Raw genomic sequence first — 20,879 nt, forward strand, 5'->3', positions numbered from 1 at the left:
GTATCACTTGCCCTTTTGTCACCTAGCCAAATGTCTGGGTCATCAGATAGACTGACCTGGTAATGTATTGTTGTACCTAAGTGGCCCTTATGTGGTAGTGAGCAAAATCTGTCATCACAGAAGAGTGAGCATAGATAGCCAGAAATGATGTATACAGACTTGTTAATGTTACCATGCTTCCAGCATGCACAAGGGTAACAAGGGTATGTGCATAAAATGCCAGTCCAACTGGACTGGGGTACAGGCATAGAACCATGATAGTAGGGAAGTTGAGGCAGGAGTTCAGGGGCCAACTTGAGTAACTCAGACCCTATCTCAAAGTAAAATGAAGGCTGAGTGTGTAGCTTGGTTGCTAAGCAAGAATGGAGTCCCTGAATTTGATCTCCAGCACACAAAACCATTTTTTAAATGTTCTGTAATCTGAGTCTTAAAGGATGCTGTCAGATGACGACTGTGACTTTGTCCAACACCCTGCCTCCAATCAATCAAGGCCAAGCCTCCCCTTCCCGAAGTCACCTGTTCCAACCACAGCTAGGTCTTGGTCTCTATCTGAAGGGGAAACTTACACAATTGTTGATGGTGGATGGAGTGCTGAGAGATTAGTGAGCCAGAAGACTAGTCTGTTGCAGGTGGACTGGAGATGAGGGATAGGGTCCCAGTGTGGCTCAGACCACTATGAGGAGCACAGGTTCCAGGAGAACCCATCTGAGAACCCAGTGTATTAGCTCTGCTCGCAGGAGAAGGTTTCCCCAGCAAAGTTGGCTCTGGTCCCCAGGATGAGAACCGAGTGTAACAACTCTCCTTAGCCAGGGGAAGGTTCCCCCCAGCAAAAAATATTACAGCCCTGCTCTGCTCTGCCGAAAGAAGGTCTCACCCAAACCTCATTCAGGAGATTTATTGGGAGAGAAGAATCCAGGATAGTGGCTGTCCTCTGCCACCCTGAACAGCCAGAAGCTGAACAGGCACAGGGTTTATATAAGGCTTCACAGGGGTGGAGTTTTTCCAGGGTAGGGATTGGTCAGATTTCAATCCCTGAGTTTAGTTAGGATGGTTAGATCTCATGCTCAGGGATTGTTTAGTTTTCTGCACAGGTTTAGGGTCAGATTTGGCTCTGATTCCAGGGACAAAGTATGTTTCTTTGGCACTGGTTGCAGAGTCAGGGTACATTTCTTTGGTTCTGGTTGCAGGGCCAAAGTGTGTTTCTTTGGCTCTGCTCTGGGTGTTTCTTTGACAGGACCCTTTTCTCTACACTATCACATGTTCTTTCTTTTTTCTTTTTCTTTCTTCCTTCCCCTTACCCCCATCCAGACAGGATTTCTCTGTATTGCTTTGGAGCCTGCCCTGGAACTCGCTCTGTAGATCAGGCTGGCCTCGAATTTACAGAGATCCGCCTGCCTCTGTCTCCTTAATCCCAGGAGTGCTCGGATTAATGGCGTGCACCACCGCCACCAACGCCAGGCTCTATCTCGTGTTCTAGCCTGAACGTACTGCCCAGTCCGATGTCACTCAGGATAACTGCCGCCTGGAGGAGAGCACTCCTGGACAGGTAGGCGTAAGACAGGTCAAGCGTTCTAAAATGTGTTCACGTGGTCAGGGCAATAGCAGCCACCTAGTGGCAGCGGCCTCTGGCCCAGTTTACTTGCGCAGCCTTTGCAGGCGGTAACACCACCACCACCACCACCACCACCACCACAATGACTGGGGTGTATCCCCGCCCAAGACCTTGGTCCCACCCACTCTCGCGTGACTACTAGCACGTTCCTTCCCGGATGCGTGGTAGCTCGCGGACCCCACCCCGTCCGCTTATTCCCCGCCCATGCTCGGAGGGTCCTTTGCAGACCTGCCGGGGGCGTGGCCTCGCGCGGCTCTGGCGGATTCCGCCACACTCCGCGGCTCCGCCTTTGGTCACGTGTCATCTGTGGAGCGCCCGCCCTCGCGAGGCTCCTCGCGGCCACCGTAGAGGGCGTGCGGTGGCCGCAGGGACGGAAGCCGGGAGGTGCCGCCGACCGCGCCTGCGACAGCGTCAGCTCTGCGCGGAGCGCCGGCCCATGGCGGCGGCGGCGGCGGCGATGGCAGAGCAGGAGGGCGCCCGCAACGGCGCCCGCAACCGCGGTGGCGTCCAGCGCGTGGAGGGCAAGCTGCGTGCCAGCGTCGAGAAGGGCGACTACTACGAGGCGCACCAGATGTACCGGACCCTCTTCTTCAGGTGGGCGCGGGCGGTGGCTTGGCGCCGGGGCCCCGCCTCCGCTGCTGCTCATTGGCTGTGCTGCGGTGCCCCGCATCCTCAGTGGCTCGCGCGGCTGCCTGTCGCGGGTCGGAGCGGGGGCGGCGGGCTTGGACTACTCGGCAGGGCCTCCTCTTCCCTGCCTGCGTTACCCCTCCTCCTCTCTCGGCCTCCCCTTTCTGGGTCTCTGCTTTCCTCATCTCGTTGTCCTTTCCCTGTCCCTCTTTCCCTTTCCCTGGCGTCCTTCCCCAGCCAACTTCTCTGGCTTCCCCTTCCCTGGGCCTCTCTACTCTCTTAGGCCTCCTCACTCCTTATAGGCCTCTCTTCCCGCCATTCCTTCCTTGTAGCCCACCCTCTTCCTTTCCTGGCCTCCCTTTCTCTGGAGCCTCCCGCTGGCAGTCAGGCCCTGTTTCAGGGTAGTTTCTCCCGGTCCTCCTTTCTGTGACCAGTGACTGAAGTGGCACAACCGACTTAAGTGTGGTTAGATGCAGACACGGTGGGCTCCCGTGGCCATCTGCAGGATTGATTCCAGGTTCCTGTCTGTGTGCGTCTGCCTGCTGATAATCCCCACTTAGACCTCATTCCTGACTGCAAGATAGCAGCATTCCTGCTCCATGTCCGTCGTGTGGGTTTAGCCTCCGAGCACCTCATATCTACTCTTTGTTTTAAGCTGCTTTGTTTTAGGTCTATAGTAAAACGAGTGGAAAGTGTTTATATTGTGTCTGCATAGAGGTACATTACCAGTTGCACATTTTCAGCCACCCATCACTGTCGCTGTGCACTGTGGAATTCCTCCCACAATCACCCCCTCCAGCTTGATCCTGGCATGGTGCGTTTGTTCTATGGGCTGAGTGAAGCTGCCATGACAGTGGGTTGACACTACACAGTGGCCTCACTGCCTTGAAGCCCGGTGCAGGGCTGAAGACTCACATTAGTGCTCATAATTGTTTACATTGGAGGACAATTCCCACTTCCTCCCCACGTGCCCAGAGTGAGCCTGGCAGATAGCCAGGAGGACATAGTAGGAAAGGACATGTGATTGAGGCCACATGTGGGAGTTACCAAGCCATCAGGGACCAGCCCTGCAGTATTTCCCTCCATAACACTGCTCCAGGGCCAGCCTTTAATCCCAGTACTTGGGAGGCAGAGGCAGGCAGATCTCTGTGAGTTCGAGGCCAGCCTGGTCTTCAGAGCGAGTGCCAGGACAGGCTCCAAAGCTACACAGAGAAACCCTGTCTCGAAAAACCAAAAAAAAAAAAAAAAAAAAAGCACTGCTCTGTCCAGGGTCTTGGGCAGGTATGGGGTGAGCCCTGGCATCCTTGGTTTCAAAGACTTCCCATTTGCTTTACCTACTGGGTGGCCTGGATTAGGAGCGGGGGGGGGGGGGGGGGGGGGGTCGCTAGTAACTATCAGTTTAAGGAAGACTTTAGTCCTCACTTCTAATTGCAGGTTACCTAAAGGGCAGTCTTGTACTAAACCAGACGCTATAAATACAAACCAGTCTAGCTACATCTGTTTTCATCACAGTGTCCTGAGTACCTTTTCTTTTCTTTTTTGAAAACTCTGTAATTATACTGGGAAGTCACTTGCATTTTCCTTTAGTCAAAAGTCTGTAGCCAGGGATGGTACACATGCCTTTAATCACAGTACTCAGGAGGCAGAGTCAGGCGAATCTGGTAAGTTTTATATGTAGAAGTGTTTACCTAATGACTGATATAGTAACTGGTTTTAGTTTTTATTTTTATTTTATTTTTTTTATTATTTTTGTGCTACTGGGTAAGGAACCTAGGACATCTCACATACTAGGCAAGGGCTCTACCTTTGAGATAACACTACAGTCCTTTCTTTAACTTAGACTTTTGAGGTGATGTACCTTCAACTCACTCTGTAGCCCAGGCAGGCCTAGAATTCTTTTTTTTTTTTTTTGGTTTTTCCAGGCAGGGTTTCTCTGTGGCTTTGGAGGCTGTCCTGGAACTCCTCTGGAGACCAGGCTGGCCTCGAACTCACATAGATCTGCCTGCCTCTGCCTCTCCGAGTGCTGGGATTAAAGGCATGCACCACCAACGCCCGGCTAAGGCCTAGAATTCTTGATCTTCCTTGCTTAGCATCCTAAGTATCTGGGAAGACAGGCCTATGTCATCAGTCCAGCTGAATGGTTAGTTTTTCCTGAGTTGAGCTGTCTCACTGGACAGGACCAGCCAACTGGCCCAAGCAGTTCTTGACTGAACAAACAAAGGAGCAGACACAGCTTTGGATTACATGGTGGGTTCCTCTATGTAGCAGGGCAATCACTGTCTATATACTTCTACCACATTGGGGTATACCCTGTTGTCTTACCTTTTTTGTTGTTGTTGTTGTTTGGTTTCGGTTTTGTTTTTTCAAAACAGGCTTTCTGTGTATAGCTCTGGTTGTCCAGGAACTCCCTCTGAAGACCAGGGTTACCTCGAACTCAGAACTCAGATCCGCCTACCTCTGCTTCCCAGGTGCCGGGATTAAAAGTGTGTGCCACAGAGCTGTCGAGATGGCTCAGTGACTTAGAGCACTGGCTACTCTTCTAGAGGGCCCAGGATTGATTCTCAGCACCCACATGGCAGCTCCCAACTTGTCTGTAACTCTGGTTACAGTGGATCTGACACCCTCACACAGACATACTAGAGGCAAGACTCCACAATTTACATAAAATAAGCAACCAAAAAAAGAAAAAAAAAAGTTGTGCCACCACTGCCTGGTACCATTTTTTTTTTTTTGTTTAGTCAACAAAAATGGATTTCACAGAATAAACATGTTCTTGTTTTGAACCAGCCCTGTTCTGACTGAGGACATTCTTGCTAATTTAGTGTTACATGGCCAGAAGAGTTCCCTTGGTCAAGATGAACTATGAATGGTGATGGGCAAGCTCTGCTTCTTCATTTTTTGAGGCCACATGTTATCAGCATATAAGGAACCAGCCATCTAGAGGACTGGAGTATAGTATGTTCCAGTGACACAGAATTCTACTCTGGCCCAGTATTCATTACAGAACTTAACTGGACCTTAGCTTCCCTGAACCACTTGAGAATGAGGGAAACTGAGCCCCTGGTTGCAGCTACCTCACCACTGCTGCCCTAGGGACCCAGGGGTTCCTGTAGAGCTCCACACAGGCTGGGGGTCATTCCGTTGGGATAGGACTGCTAGAGACATCATAATGTTCAGAGGCACTGGTCTAGACAACTTGCAGGAGTCAGTTTTCCCCTTAAGGCTCCTGGGGATTGAACTCAGCTAACCAGTCTTGGTGGCAACTATGCTCACCTGCTAAGCTAAGTCATCTCATCAGCCCTGGTTTTTCAACTTCTTTTCGTAGATAAGTGATGTTTACATAAAGTGATATTTGCATAATGTTTTTACTTTGGAAACTCAAAGATGGTAATGCTGAAGGTGCCCATTGTCATGACCCTGATTCCTTTTCTATGCTAGCATTCCCAGGCAACTTGTCTGTTATTCAGCAGTTATTTTTACTTGGGTTTTGGTTCTATATAGTGGCGAGGGGCTCTCCATATGTCTGGCTTTCTAGTTCACTCAACTAAGTGTTCTGAGTCTGATCCATATTTATAGTGTACTCTGTCCTATCAATGTGTCACAACCCCATTTTAACCTCACCACTCATAGCCTGTGTGGGAGAGGAAGAGCCAAGTAGTCCACAGAGATTGGGCCTTGGTGACCTCAGAGCCCCTGACCTAGACATGGTCCTGTTGTGGCAGGCTGGCTACTTTGTCTCTCCAGATGTCTCTGCCAGGAGGAGGAATGAACTTTGCAGGCCTGGTTGTTGGTATATCAGAAAGTTAGAAGCTGTTTGGCTTTCCTGGTGTGACAGTACCACCATACTGTCCTCCAGGACCCCAGTGTTGGTTGCTTTATGTGGGTGAGGAGCCTTTCTACTTTCAGCCTACCCAGTCCCCGACTACTTTTTACTTTCTGCCCTACAAAGTGGTAGTTTGACACTATTGCTGAGGAGAAATGAACATCACAGATAGGGAATGACAGACATGTACAGATAGCACCAAAGTCCAACTTGGTGAACCAATGAGTTGTATTGTGGTTACTTACATGAATATAGGTGAATATACTTAAAGGAGTAGAAATGATTCAAAGACATCTGCATCACCAAAGGCCTACCCCAGCATGGCTGACAGTTGACAAAAGCTGGAAACCTGGAGCACATTGCACAGCCTGTAGCCAGCTCAATAGGATTGCCTTTCCAGGTCAGTTGGTCTGAGCCTCTTGAAGACAGCTTTCAAGCAGCTAGGCTTGTCCAGGAGTTCAGCACTCATGCAGCTTGTAATGCTTGGGCCTGGTAAAGCTGGTGGACTTCACCTGAAGCTATGGAGATGTGTTCTTCCCGAGTTTAAGGAGCTTCCTGTAGGTTAGAAAGTTTCACCTCCCCTGGATCATCCTGTTTCACCTCCTTTTAACATCCTGTGTTAAGGAGCTTCCTTGCAGGATGGAACCCGAAAGTGCTCCACAGCAAGTTCTTCTGGGACCTGTTTGAATTGCCACTTACCGCCAGTAACTGTATTTGCCGAGTCACATAAAGAAATGTGTAAAAAGAAGCCCTGCAGTACCTATTATGCACACCATAGCCTTGGGTCTGAGGCCACCAAGTCCTGGTAGAGTGTCCCTTGTCCTTGGGGGACACATGTGCTGGATGAGCATGTTAGACCAGCACCCACACCCTCCCTTTGTATTGTATGCATGTGCATTTGTGTGCTTGCATATTTGGAGGGTAAAGGTTGACTTTGGGTTCCTTCGTCAGTTGCTTTCAACTTTTTTTTTTTTTTTTTGAGACAGTCACTGAACCTATAGCACTTAACTATTGCAGTTGGGCAGACACACCAGCAACCCTAGCACTGACATAGGTTACACACAAGCACACAGATTGTGTGTGTCTGTGTGTGTGGGGGGGGATATTTTCTTTGCATGAATTTTGTACTACATGTGTGCCTGGTGTCCACAGAGGCTAGAAGAGGGCGTCAGGTCCCCTAGAACTGGAGTCACAGGTGACTGTGAGCTGACATTTGATGCAAGTGATTGAATCCAGGTACTATGGAAGAGCGACCAGTCTCTTAGCCTGGTTTTATGTGGGTACTGGAGATGCTTAGCATGCAGTTAGCCGATTGAGCCATTTCCCTAGCCCATGGGCCAGATTCTGTCCAGTTCCAATTTCTCTCTAACCAACACTACATGAATCCTGTAGTTCAGGCTAGCCTCAAACTCTGTATGTAACCAAAGATGATCTTGAACTTCTGCCCTTCCTGCCTCTACCTCCTAAGTGCCAGGATGCAAGTATGTACAGCCATACCCAGTTTTTTCAGTGCTGGAGATGGAACCTGGGCCTCTATGCATGCCTCTACTGGGCTCTGTCCTCAGACCCCCACTCCTCACCACCAAGTGCTAGGATGACAGGTGTGACTAGTGTGCCCAGCCAATAAAAGCAAAATCAGCTGGAGTCCTGGCACAGACCTTCCTTTGTGGGTTAGGTGAGACCTTGCTGCTGTGAGTCTCTTTGGGGCCAGCAGAGCTTGTCCCCTGCAGCACAAAGCTACGTCTGTGTGAAGAGGATGGTTTTTGAGTGCCACATGGTGCCTTGTGCATGGAGCTGAGTGCCCTAGTCTGTCCCATGTCCTTGGGACACCCAGCCTGTGTAGACACCCAGAAAGGAACACTCACCCCCACCTCCCTGCTCCAGGAATTTTGTGATGAGAAATTTATTTTCATTATTGACTGGGACTTTTATCTTTTCAAGCTTTCCTTGACCTGGCAACACAGGTGATTTCAGTAAGGTAGGACATGGTCAGTGGGAGGGAGGTTCAGATCTTGGGAATTTGGTATGTCATTGAAGGAATACTTTCTATGAGTGTTTCTCTTGCTAAGCATCAGCTAGAAGGGCTTGGGAGTCTGGTGTCCTGCATTAGCCACACTAGACCAATGACTGTCATTAAGAACAGTACCTGTGGTCTCTGTTCATGAAGATAGCAATATGAGGTTGCTTGCCTATGAGTACAGCATTTACTTTTCTAGAGTGCCTTTCTGTAGTACCAGTACCTTTCCTCAGGAAACATGAACAAACATCTCTTCACTCAGTAGTAGGGCACCAGCAGACCAAAGCTAGCAATTTTATCAAGTCTAGCTTAGCAAACAGTGAGTTTATTGGGATTACTTACAGGAACATGGATGAGGGGATAACTGAGAGGAGCATGGATGACCCAAAGGCAGCTGCATCATTAGAAAGCCCACCCCAGTATGGGTGATGCCTGTATCCCTGGAATTCTGGCATGATCTGCAGGCAACTTAGCTGGTGGAGGTACCATCTTTATCTAGCAGTTGTTACTGTTTCTTTCACCTTGTGGGAACAACCCTAGTGCATCTTTCAAGTTGCAGGAACTTCTTGAGATTTGTGATGCTTATTTACTTCTTTAGGCTTGTTCATTCATTTCCTGCGATTTAGTGTGCAAGCCCTCACCCAAGGAATGTTTCAATTCAGGAAATAGCTACAGGGCATACCACACTTTCTACTGCTTTTAGAGTCTTTCCCATCCCCCTCTTCAGCAGTGTTTGCTAAGAAGCTTGATCTGTTATGAGGCTCTACACTACATCTCCCATTGCAAAAAAGAGACTTCGTTCCCTGACCAGTTATGGAGGCCAGCACAGTTGAGAGTTCAGCAGCAGTAATCTTTGAGGGAAATACAAATGTTTAATTTGACAGGCACAATCTATCCATTTAACAAAACAATAGCAGTATTCCTCCCAGAGGGGCCTGTGACCTTATTGGCTATGGACTTTTGCCCAGGCTTACAATACTGGGTAAGAGTTTTGAAAGGCTTTAAATCCAACCAGAAAGTGTTTGGTTGCACCCTTAACAATTGTGTCACTATTGTACCCATGGGTACATCTTCCCTGGCATGTTGGTACTGTAGCCTGCAGGGTCCATAACCTTTCAGGATAGTAACAGTTATCCCCCACCAGCCTCAGTGCCTTGTGGCACTACTTGTGAGTGGGGACAGAGCTTTCAGTTGAGTTCTAGCCTTATTCCTCCATGTCCTACAGCCAAAGTATGTGGCATCTTTAACAATAGGGACTTAGCATGTGGTTCGAGCATGTAGCATTTATGGTTTGTGGGGACTCCCTAGTCTACAACTTAACAGAGATAGTTCATACCTGGCAGTGCAATTTTCACTTGACAACCTTACTGCTTCTGAGAGTGCCTTTCCCATTCAGGCAAGCTGTCTTTGTTTAAACTCCTTAATTTTCTATTTCCTGTTCCAGTTGCTTTTACACATCTGCAAGATACTAAAGGGTTAGCATATTGTAGTAAACCTTTTTAGAGAGAATGGGCAGATTCTCTGGAGGTATATGGTTGGTTACCTGTTCCAAATAAGTATCCATGGTCTTGAGCAGCTAAGAGGATTCTAAAAAAAAAGAGTAGCAAGCCTGGACCAGCAGGAAAGATCTCATGACTTCGTACAGTTGTTCTGTCACAAGAGAAACGTTGGAGACAATAGCCCAATACCGTGGTTTGGGAACAGCACCCCATCAGAAGCCACAGGCATTTTCCATGAACTGTCTGACATCACCCTGGGCTGCTGCTAACCCAGGACTGCTGTGTATTTCTGTTCCTGATGTTCTCTTGGGTGGGCTTACACAGCTTTCCTTGGCTCAGACCCAAGAGAGGCAGGAATTCCTGGCTTACCTCTAGACCAGGTTCCTCTCTTCTGACAGGAACCCTAACCCTTCCAAACCACCACTGCTGAAAGGGGCCCTAGTCTGAGCAACCTATCCCACTATGCTTTGTGCTGGGCACAATAACTACCCACCCTGTTACCTGTACTGTTGTAGCATTGATGTCTGCGGACTGTTGCTCGGGTTTTAAAGTCTCTAAGAAGCTCACTAGCACAGCACTTGACTCTGCTAATATTTTTGTTTTTGTTATACTTTCCCAGTAATTCCCATTCAACACAGATCTTGCCACATTTGCCTTTGAGTGGCCTGAGTACACCTTCTTTGATGGCTTTGCCATTTTCTGAACCTGGTTTACATATTAGTCTTTCAGATCCTGTCAGAACTTGTACTTCATAAAGATCAGGTCTCACTATGGAGCTAGCAAAGCTCATCCCAGTCCATGGTCCCTGCTCAGTCAAACTCTCTGTGGACTCTTCTGTGAACACACTTCTGTCTGACTTAGTGAACTGAGCATCAGACAGTACTTCTCTCATTTGCAGTGTCCTCAGGAATGCCTGACTTTCCTCTGCTTTCTCCCAGTCCCTGATACTCACAGGGACCTCAGTCAGCAATAATCAAGTATCCTTCCTAGCTTTATGAGCCAGTACACCAGGGCTGATTTCCCTCCAGTCACCTGAGGTTGTGCGATCTTTGTCTCAAGGGGTAGTGGATAATTATATTACCTAGTTTCTTTACTTACACTGCACTCAGATTTATCCCATCAGTCACTGTGTTCTACAACCTCTGGAGCGGTGGCTGTGGCAGACTCCCATCAAGTTCAGATGCTAAGTGTTCCCTTGTTGTAGTTTCTTGGCCCATCTGCTTGTTGAATCATGAATTTTTCCTTTTTAAAGGTTGGACTTATGGGGTCTCTTCTGTAATTCCTACCATGTTCTCTTCCTCCCCAATTTTAGTTTCTTCCCATAGACTTCCAAGTTTTTGGGTCTCACTTTCATCATTTTTCTCTCATGTCCTGCCAATTACTAAAAGATACCATAGTGGGAAGCATCCTCTATCTTTTCCCACAACAAAGGCTGTGCACCTGATACTGCAGTTTTGTCCCTTATGTGCTATATTCAAGGAGTGTGGTAAATCCTCTAGTCAATCAGTGGCTTGGGTAACATCCCTATGATATCCCATACCAACTACAAGAAGATGGACAGCTAGTGATTCTGCTTAGGGATGCTCCACTTTTAGATAGCTTGGCCTTGGTTGCATATCTTGTCACCCATGGCCTGGACCATGCACCTACCACTCCAGCAAGTAGGTACTCCATTCCATCCCACATGGGGAAAGGAAAACATATGGAATTGCCTCAGAGATATTCCATCCTCCCATAAATCACCACCTGTGTTGAGCCATGCAACCACTCTTCCTCAACACATTGGTTCCTGTTTGGGCACCAGTTGTGTTGTGTGACTCTTCCTGCAGAGACAGGTCACTGCCAAAATGATTGAACCCACATCTGGTTTACTGAGCCTTCGAGCTCATAGGGCTTACAGAACAATGGATGACTCAAAGGCAGCTGCATCACTGGAGTTCCCTGCTCAGCTTGCCGCTCATGTGAGGGTCTGTTCTCTCCACCAGTTTTTACTGTTCATATAACCTTGGGGAGAGGCTATGTGAGGTTTATAAGTTTCAGGGGCTGACTAAGCCTTGTATGTTTACTTCTCCAGGCTAACGAGCTCCCTCCAGGAGGGATTATTACAATTTGGAAGAAATAGCTGCGCAACAGTCAAGTTATCTGCCTGGCTGGTGATGAGACCCCAGAGTGCATGGTGGCTTGTGGGGCCACTGCCCTCTAGTAGTGCTGACAAGGCCCAAGGGTGGTCAGTGACAGGTGACTTCCGTCTTGTGATGTTGGCTTTCATATGCTGGCTTTACTATTGCTGCAGCCACAAGGTGTTTGGGGGCCTGTGCCCCACTGAGAGTATCTGGGGGTGCACAGGTTGTAGAATATCCTGTGATTGGATACACCCCTAAGAGTCATCTATTCTGGTGATGCCACATCATACCCCCAGGCTTGTTTTAAGTGTTGCCTGCACTATTAATGCTTTTGTATAGTCATCTCAAATTCCAGCTTTGTCCATGGGGCTGTGGCTGTGTTCTTGGGCGATGGCGGGAGGAAGGGGAGTTACTCATCGCACATGCTGAGTGTAAGAGTGAGGGCATCTACTGATCTACTGGCCTGTTCTTCAGCAGATGGTGTGGTGCACAGGTTGTGTGGAGGGTGAGGACTGAAGTTGGGCAACTGGGGCCTAGGCAGAGTTGCTGCAGTCACTATTGTCATCATCTCCAGGGAATCTATCCTCCGTTGTTCCCTACATGCCAACCAGTCCTTCGATTTTGAGGTGGACAGTACCCATCTCCCTTGCCTCATCATGGAAATTGCATCTTAGCTGCTCTGGCTTTTTCCTGGTTTACTTGTTGGGCCTGGGGTAAAAGGAACCCTGCATGTTCAGGTGGGTATGTTGTTACTAGGGCCTATGTCCCCAGAGCCTTTCATATAGCTGCTGTTAGAGCAGCTGGCTGGGGTAGTAGTGCAGTACTGTGGTAATTTACCTTGGCATTTGTAGCCACCCCAGACAGGGATAGCTGGCACACAGAAAGCCAGCACCCCTTGTAGGTATCTGCATGGCTCATGGCTGGGCTTCCCACTCACTCGTGGTTGGCTTTCCCTTCTTCCCTGTCTGCAGATACATGTCTCAAAGCAAGCATGCAGAGGCCCGAGAGCTCATGTACTCAGGAGCGTTGCTCTTCTTCAGTCATGGCCAGGTAAGCACTGCCATGATCAGGAAAGGCCTAGGGGATGGGGGCGGGGCTGTATCAAATTGTCTTGGGCTCTGGCCACCAATGGCATAGGGTCTTAGTCTCGAAGGCTGTTACTGCTGGATCTTTGTGGCTGGAACTCCAGATTTGGTTCTGTATGTTTGCCAGTTACCAATGACCCATTCGTTGACCTAGCTATGTGTTTGCAGGCTACTATCTGCAGAGCCTGCTGCCACCTGCTTTATCTCGACTCTTCTGAAGGATTAGAAGTGGGTGGTCTGTTGCTAACCATGGTTTTGTATGTTGGTTGTTCTGCAGCAGAACAGTGCAGCTGACCTGTCTATGCTGGTCCTCGAATCCCTGGAGAAGGCAGAGGTGGATGTAGCTGATGAGTTGTTGGGTGAGGACTCTACACTTCATGGTGCAGTGTGCAGTATAGCCTGTCAGTGTGGGCTTCTGTGACTGATCTCCGGAGTGCCTTACTGCCTCCAGGCCCACTGGGGGGTGGGGGTTGGTCTCTGCACTCCAGGACTGATTTTTGTCATGGGTTAGTCACACTGGCCATGCCCAGCTGAAGCCATGGGCACACACTACAAACCTGTTGGCAGCTAATCCATCTGAGCCAGCATGTTGCTGCTAGAGCCCTTCCTGTAAACTGCCCTGTGACCTCTCCTGCTCTTAAAGAGGAGGAAGCTGCTCTCCACTGGAACCTTCCTTCTGTCCTCTGCTCCCACAGAGCTGCCTCCCAGCATGGCCCACCCACAACAACATAGTTAGAAGGGCAGTGGGCAAGCCAGCCAGGGGAAGCCACAAACATGTACAATGCATGTGGGACACCCAGCAGCACTCTAATGCCTTCTGGGCTTTCTTTTAAAGTTATATAATGGGAGGGGTAATGGGGAGGGCTGAGACAGGATCTGACTATTGTAGCCAGGCTGGTCTTAAACATACAGTACTTCTCCAGCCTCTTAACAGGGTGCTGGATTTTTGTTGATGTGCAACACCTCATGTGTGCCTTTCATAAGGGTCTGATTGTGTCATTTGCAGAGAATCTGGCTAAAGTGTTCAGTTTGATGGATCCAAACTCTCCTGAGCGAGTAGCTTTTGTGTCCAGAGCCTTGAAGTGGTCCAGTGGAGGATCTGGGAAGCTTGGCCATCCTCGTCTCCACCAGCTGCTGGCCCTCACGCTGTGGAAAGGTAGGCATGTGATCCCATCTAGCCAGCAGCCGAATCCTCTGTGTACCTGCTTGCTGATAAGTGGGGAGAGGTCATGGGGAGAGCACATCAGCCTGTCTTTTAACCAGCTGAGTCCAGTATTTCTGCTTTGGTAGTAGACTGACCCTGGCTGGAACCTACACAGCTCATAAGGACCCCTGGGTAGAGGTGCTGTCTCCTTTCCAGTCTTTGTCCTGATTCTCCTACCTGGTCACATGCACCTCTTCCCACAGCCTCCCACTCTTCCTCAGTGAGCCTCCACACCCCATCTCTTTGGTGGCTGCCTGCTCCATAGTTCTCTTAATGGTTATCCCAGTTTGGGGATGAGCATTTGTTAGGTTATTTGGCCATGGGGTGGATTGCAGATGTGCCTGATCTTGGCTCTTGAGTTGGCTTGGGCATAAGACACATATCTGATGAATGTCTGCTGGGACCTGAACAGCTCCTACCCAGTGGCATTCCTGGTTGGAAACTGGTGTGGAGCCGTACCCTGTGAGGGTGGCATTCTTGCTACAGCTCTCCTAATGGGTGGGCTGGGCCTAATGGAGCTTGGGTGAGAAAGGGTGATGCTTATGACCTGTGGGGTACACCTTCCTTTGTGTCTTAAAAATTCCAGAGATCTGAGCCAAAGGTGTATCTTCCAAAGTTGGGTATAGACTAGTTCTGTGAGCAAGACCTGCTGCTGCACCACCTCTGGCTATAGCCATGTCAATCACAGGATGTACCTGATCAAGTTCTGTGAGTCCAACAGGTGTCCACCCAGAGGCGCACCCCCACCCCCCATAGCAAATGTGCTGGGACAGACTTCATACATCCTGTGGGCTTATGGCGCTTCCTCTTCGCTCTCTCCTGGGCACTGTCACTCTGCCTTCACTCCAGCGCTACAGTGAGAGCAGTCAGGACTCTAGAGATTGAATGATCAGAAACTTCAGGGAAACTCCGAGGAACCCTCAAGTCCTAGAGCTCAGGGGTGCAGGTGCCATGTGTGCCTTCTGTGTGCCTCAGAGCTCTGCCTTCTTGAGGGCTGTTCCGTCCATCCTCCAGCTGAAAGCAAGCTGCCTGTCACTTGTGGGCCAGGCCTGGTACATGGTCTGGAAACATCCAGCCTGCATTATGGTGCTGCCAGCAGGGATTCTCAGATCTACTCTGTCGCAATGTCTGAGAGAGGTTGTATTGGCTGTGTCCCTTGGGAATGGGTGAGATACTGAGCCCAAGCCACAGCCATTCCAGAGACCATGACTACCTGGGGAAGGGGGGTGGTTCCCAAATACTTGCTCCAAGACTAAGTAGCCCAGGCTGGGCTACCATTCACTTCCCAGAGTACCCTGCCCCATGGGGGTTTGCTGAGACAGAAGCAGGCTGAGAATGAGGGTCTGCTTTAATTACTGCACTCTCCCTCTCCCAAAAGCCTTGGGCAGAAAAGGTCTTTGTGGGTGGCTCAGGGACTGGGAGACCTGAATTGTTGGTGTGGAGAGGCCCCTTTCCTTCTTCCTGCTGTCAAGGCTCTAGGGGTAGAAGGAATCCCAGGTTCCTCCTTGATCCTACTCAGGATTCCCAGCATGTTCTGCTGTTAGGGCTTTGGTTTAAAATGCTATGCATGTTTCTGCATTTAAGCATAGTAGGCTTTAATGACCTTCACTGTGTGAAAAGGCGCCTCCCTCAGCCAGAACCCTCTGAGTAGTTAGAAGGTCAGAAGTAACTTGCTGTGGGATCAGCTCACATGCACACAAGGGTTGGGCAGACTTAGCAGTTTCATGCACTTAGAGCAGGGAGAAGGAAGGCTGGGTGACTGTGCCCATTGAGCTGTTTGGTGTTGGGTGTCAGCCCAAGGAAGCTGGTAACAGGCAGTGTGAGTAGCTGTGCAGACAGATAGCTCCTTCCAGGGTTACTATCTTAGCAAAGGCAGCAAGTGTGCCCAGGGCAAATTGGTTGGAGTAGGGAAGGAGTGGGTTGCTCTGTGCACCCTGTGCTCACACGTGCCCATCTGCAGATTCTTTCCCTTCACAGAGCAAAACTATTGTGAGTCTCGATATCACTTCCTGCACTCCACTGACGGCGAGGGCTGTGCCAACATGCTGGTTGAGTACTCCACTGCCCGAGGCTTCAGAAGTGAGGTGGACATGTTCGTAGCCCAGGCTGTGCTACAGTAAGTGCTCATGAGGACGTTGTGGGGCCTTTGTGCAGTTCACAGCCTGGTGCAGAGACAGCCCTGAGCAGACTGCACAGTGCTGGAGGTCCAAGGCCTCAGACCCAAGGCTGTCTTTTCAGATAGCACAGTATCTGCAGTTGCATTCTGCTGCCCATCCTGCTTAGGAGTCTGCAGCTTGTGTCTGCCCATCCTCGCTGGAGGATTGAGGCACAGCCATAGCTGGTGGGACAGTTTGTCCCCACCTGCCCAAATCAAGAAGGCACCACACCTGGGTTTGTTTTTTAAACTAGGCATTTTAAATTATATTTTTATTTATTTACTTAGTGTATGCAGAGAGGGCACTTGTAGGGACACAGATGCTGTGGTATGCTCGAGTAAAGGTGAGAGGCACCTTGTGGGAATCCTCTCCCTCCACTGTATTGGTTCCAGATTGAATTTATCATTGGGCTTGATAACAAGTGCCTTACCTACTGGGCCATCTCATTTGCTTCTTCAGGCCTCAGCCGCCTCTTCCTAGAGAACAGTGCTCTCCTATGGTCATCCACAAAAATGCCTTGCTGTGTGGATGGTGGCAGGAGGGTCTGCTGTGGGGACTCAGAGCACCTTATTTACTCTTGAGACAGGTTCTCACTATAAAGCCCAGGCGGACCTGCTTCAGCCTTCTGAGTGCTGGAATTGCAGGCATATGGCACCAAAGCCAGTTGTTGTGGTTTTTGCAAAGGAATTGTGTAACATCTCCAGCTCGCCAGCCTGACTCTGGGCGTGTACTGCAGCTGTTGTCTCCCCACTGAAGTACTGGGGACTGTATTTTTCTTGATGGATTTGGGACTGCTGGGGTAACATCCTGGGCAGAGGCCAAGGCTGCCTAGAGCCCAGCATAGCATCAGGGTCAGTTTCTTATTTAGCTGCCTATACCATGTGCTCCTGTGACAGATGCAGGCCAGTGTGGAGAAAGCAGAGGCCATGGTTGATGAGTGCCCACCTCACCCCCATCTCCTAGCTCTTTTGACCTTCAGAGCTGTTCTTCTGAGGCTTAATCCCTTCACCAGTGTGTGGAAGGATTCATGCCCCATGAGCCCCCGGGACTGTGCCTGACCTCCCAGGTGCCCTGCATTAGGCCTGTGGAGACACCAGGTGTCCAGATAGAGCAGGTGCTACTGTCAGGCAAGATCTTGTGTATTGTACTGGCCTCTTATGGGCATCTGTGGAAACCTGAGCACCTGTGGGATTTCACTCATTGGTTATTCTCACATGCAGGTTTCTCTGTTTGAAAAACAAGAACAGTGCACTGGTGGTCTTTACAACGTACACACAGAAGCATCCATCCATTGAGGATGGGCCACCCTTCGTTCAACCTCTGCTCAATTTCATCTGGTTTCTGCTGCTGGCTGTGGACGGGTAAGTGAGCTGGGTGCTGGGTGTTGGGTGTGTTTCTGTGGCCACAGGTCTCACTGGAAGTCATCCTTGGTTCTTACTGCAGTGGCAAGCTGGCTGTGTTCACAGTGCTATGCGAGCAGTATCAGCCGTCCCTTCGGAGGGACCCCATGTACAACGAGGTGAGGTTCTTGCACTGGCCTGAGGCCTCCCCACCTGGGCAGCAGCCTAAAGGAGGGAGTGAAGCGGGCAGCCCCAGCTGGGCCCTGAGGCTGGGCACTGTTCACCTGCTGACCATTGCCCTGCTTCTTTCAGTACCTCGACAGGATTGGACAGCTCTTCTTCGGTGTGCCACCAAAGCAGACATCCTCCTATGGAGGCTTGCTAGGTAAGCCGTGTGGTCTGGTCCCGGACAGGTGGCTCCCCTCAGTCCTTTCTGCCATGTTTCCAGTCTGTCTGCATGGACACAGGTTTCTAACCTGCTGTTAAAGTCTGTGACTCTACAGCTCAGATTGTTCACTGGGCACCACTTGATGGGTCTGAAACCCAGATATGAGCACCTCTTCACCAAGGCGGGGCCAGTGGAATGTAATCCTCTTGTACATTTGAAGTGTCCACTTTTCTTTCCTTTTGCTGGTGCTGGAGGCTCAGGGAGGTCCTTGAACACACTAGACAAGTTCTTTACCACTGACTGCTTCCCCTCCCCAGCCCTTCCAAAAGTTCATGTTTTAAGTAGTAAATCCACTTCAGTGTTCAGAGTTCCATCTCTACTGCTGGCAGGGGTGACTGCAGGCACAGTGCACGACATGAGCTGTACTGTGCCATTATCTGCTGGAGTATGGAGCCTCCGTGCATGTGGTGTGAAGACAAACACCCTGTGTTGTGGAATACAGCTGGATGTTACCATGAACCAAATCCACATGGGCTCTCTGGGCATGGGCTGTGCTCTACTGACTTGGTGTAGACTGTGACAGTGTTTCTCTGGTTTGTTGTTGATGGTTTGTTTTTTGAAACAGGATCTCATATAGTTCTGGCTGGCCTGGAATTTGCTATGTAGATCAGGCTGGCCTTGAACTCCGAGAGACCTCAGCCTTCTGGGTGCTGGGATTAAAGGCATGTTTATCACCATGCCTAGCTGTTGGTAGTGTGTGTTTGTTTGAGACAAGGTCATTACCTGTAACTTGTGTTAGTTTCAAACTCATTTGATCCTCCTGCCTCAGCCTTCTAAACGCTGAGACCATGGTTTGAGCCTACACACCTGGCTTTTCTTATGATGTTTATCTCTTGAGCATGTTGCCTGTGGAGTGTGTGAGCAGGGTTTAGCTGTCTCCAGCAGAGTACTACTGCTTTCTCCTGTCTGAGCCCTCAGTGGCCTGAGCATCTCTTAGGATTTGGCATTTCCAGAAGCATATGCACATATCTTAGTTTGAAATAGCAGTCCAGGGTTGTCAGGATGTGTGCTCATCCATCCATCCCACAGAGTTTTAGAGCCAGCAGCTCCCTTTCCCCCCAGAAATGCCACCAGGGTACCTAAGGGGCCACAGGGAAGTGCAAGCAGAAGAGCATATACCTCCTCACACCCAAACATCCTGGCAGAACACCCATTGTCTCTGCCACTCTCAGGGATAGAGGGTTGGCAGATATATAGTCAGTGTAAGTCCCGTGTATTTGAGATGTGCACACAAGAGGTGGTTGTGAGTGTCTCAGATGTGGCCTTGAGGCTCTGGTCTGCATGCTGTGCAGATTTCTCTGGTAGCCGTGGGACTTGGGCTGCTCCTTCATGACTACCAGATTCCACTACTGATTTAGGTTTGGGGTCTGTCTTGCGCCATCACTAGTCATCAGGGACATTCCTAGTATGGCCTCCAAGAGCTGTTGCCATCTGGGCCTCTGGTCTGTTTTTTCCTACAAAGCATGGCGACCTGGACATCAAGCTCATCTGGGGAGGTGGAGCTTCCAGAGCAGCACTGTCTCTGGGCATTGACAACAAATGGCTGTGTGTCTTCCTCTAGGCAATCCACTTGAATGTGGGGACCTGGGCAGTGGGCTCCTTGGGGAGGTTGGGCTTCCAGGGCAGCACTAACTTTGTGCATTAACCATCACTGGCCGGTATCTCCCTCTAGGGAACCTGCTAAGCAGCCTCATGGGCTCCTCAGAGCAGGAGGAGGGGGAAGAGAGCCAGGATGACAGCAGCCCCATCGAGCTGGATTGAAGCTGCCTGGCCAGCGTGGAGATGCCCATGGCCGGCACCGCTGGGATGGATTCAGTGCTAGGCTGGGCACGAGGCCCCTTACCAGTGGGCTTCTGCTCTGTGGCTGGAGGAGCCGCCTGTGCAGTCTGTCCCTATTTATGTATGGTGGCTGAGGGCTGTGTGGCCAGGACCAAGAGCAAGGCTCAGCTCCTGCTGGCCAACCGTGTTCCTTCAGATCACCCACAATAAAGCGCAGGCCTTGCTGCAGCACCCCGCTGCCATCCTTGTCTCTGGTTCCTTGGGGAGGGCTGCAGGGTGACAGGCAGCCTGGCGTCAGCGACTGGTATCCCTTCTCCTGTGTCCAGTGCAGCCATGGCATGCCAGAGGATTGGTGGCCACTGCTGTGAGCCAGGCAGGATCCTGAGTCCTGCAGATGAGATCGGGTTTCTTGTTTGTTTGAATTTTGTTTGGACACAGTGTCGTTTTGCAATCATGGTGAGCTTCCCAGGGACAGTGCACATATGCTGTGGTGGCTAGACTCCTTGGAGGTCACAAGCAGCTGGCTAGGGCGATGTCCTGTCGTCTGTAGGGCTGTGGCCCCAGCTGTAGTCTGTGGGCTCGTCCGTTCAAGCTGCAGCCCTGCTGGTCCCCATGAGCCTCACACTGCTGCTCTGGAGATATTTTTAAAGGGTGCCGTAGATTTTCATGTCCTTCATGTTGCAGTATTTATTTTTACTGGGTGAGGGATTTTTCAACCTAATGTTTTAGGACTTAACCAAATAACCAGTCCAGGAATGAGCAAACCCATCCATTACCACAGATAATATCCACACTACCCGTCTGATTATAAAGGGAGACACTTTATTTTTTCACAATTAAAATAGAGTTGTAGATTAATACACCTCTATCTTGCATGGGAAGGAGGGAAATACGCGTTATTTACTGTAAAAAAAAATGGAATTTAAAGGAAGGCTTGTGTCACCTGTTGACTATAAATAAATCCTTTCTACTGGGCTTTGCAGTAGTCCTTTCTGGGTGAGCTCTGGGCTGGGCATGGGGCTGGCTTTGGGCTTGGCATTCGGCCCCCATCTATGGGTGTTGAGGCCTTGGGCAGGGTGGGAGTGGCTATATGTCTAGGCTGGACCTGGCAAGCTCTGGAGGAAGCACACCCTGTGCGATCTATGCCATTTCCCTGTGCATCCAGG

General features: G+C 50.0%; 1 protein-coding gene across 2 annotated transcripts; it reads left to right on the plus strand.

Annotated features, from left to right (window-relative positions):
• The first annotated feature begins 1,971 nt into the window (after nucleotides 1–1,971).
• Nucleotides 1,972–20,688, plus strand: Get4 (guided entry of tail-anchored proteins factor 4). 2 transcript variants are annotated; one of them, XM_027413467.2, is made up of 9 exons: nucleotides 1,972–2,206; nucleotides 12,673–12,751; nucleotides 13,067–13,145; nucleotides 13,793–13,942; nucleotides 15,968–16,106; nucleotides 17,367–17,507; nucleotides 17,590–17,665; nucleotides 17,799–17,871; nucleotides 19,607–20,688. In XM_027413467.2, the coding sequence occupies exons 1-9, from the start codon at nucleotides 2,049–2,051 to the stop codon at nucleotides 19,693–19,695; spliced, it is 984 nt and encodes a 327-aa protein (XP_027269268.1). In that variant the 5' UTR covers nucleotides 1,972–2,048; the 3' UTR covers nucleotides 19,696–20,688. The 2 variants fall into 2 exon arrangements, with proteins under 2 accessions (XP_027269268.1, XP_027269267.1); XM_027413466.2 differs by having other exon boundaries at nucleotides 1,973–2,206; nucleotides 13,064–13,145.
• Nucleotides 20,689–20,879: the final 191 nt, after the last annotated feature.

This window comes from Cricetulus griseus, chromosome 4, assembly GCF_003668045.3.
Source record: "Cricetulus griseus strain 17A/GY chromosome 4, alternate assembly CriGri-PICRH-1.0, whole genome shotgun sequence".
NCBI classification, from domain to species: domain Eukaryota; kingdom Metazoa; phylum Chordata; class Mammalia; order Rodentia; family Cricetidae; genus Cricetulus; species Cricetulus griseus.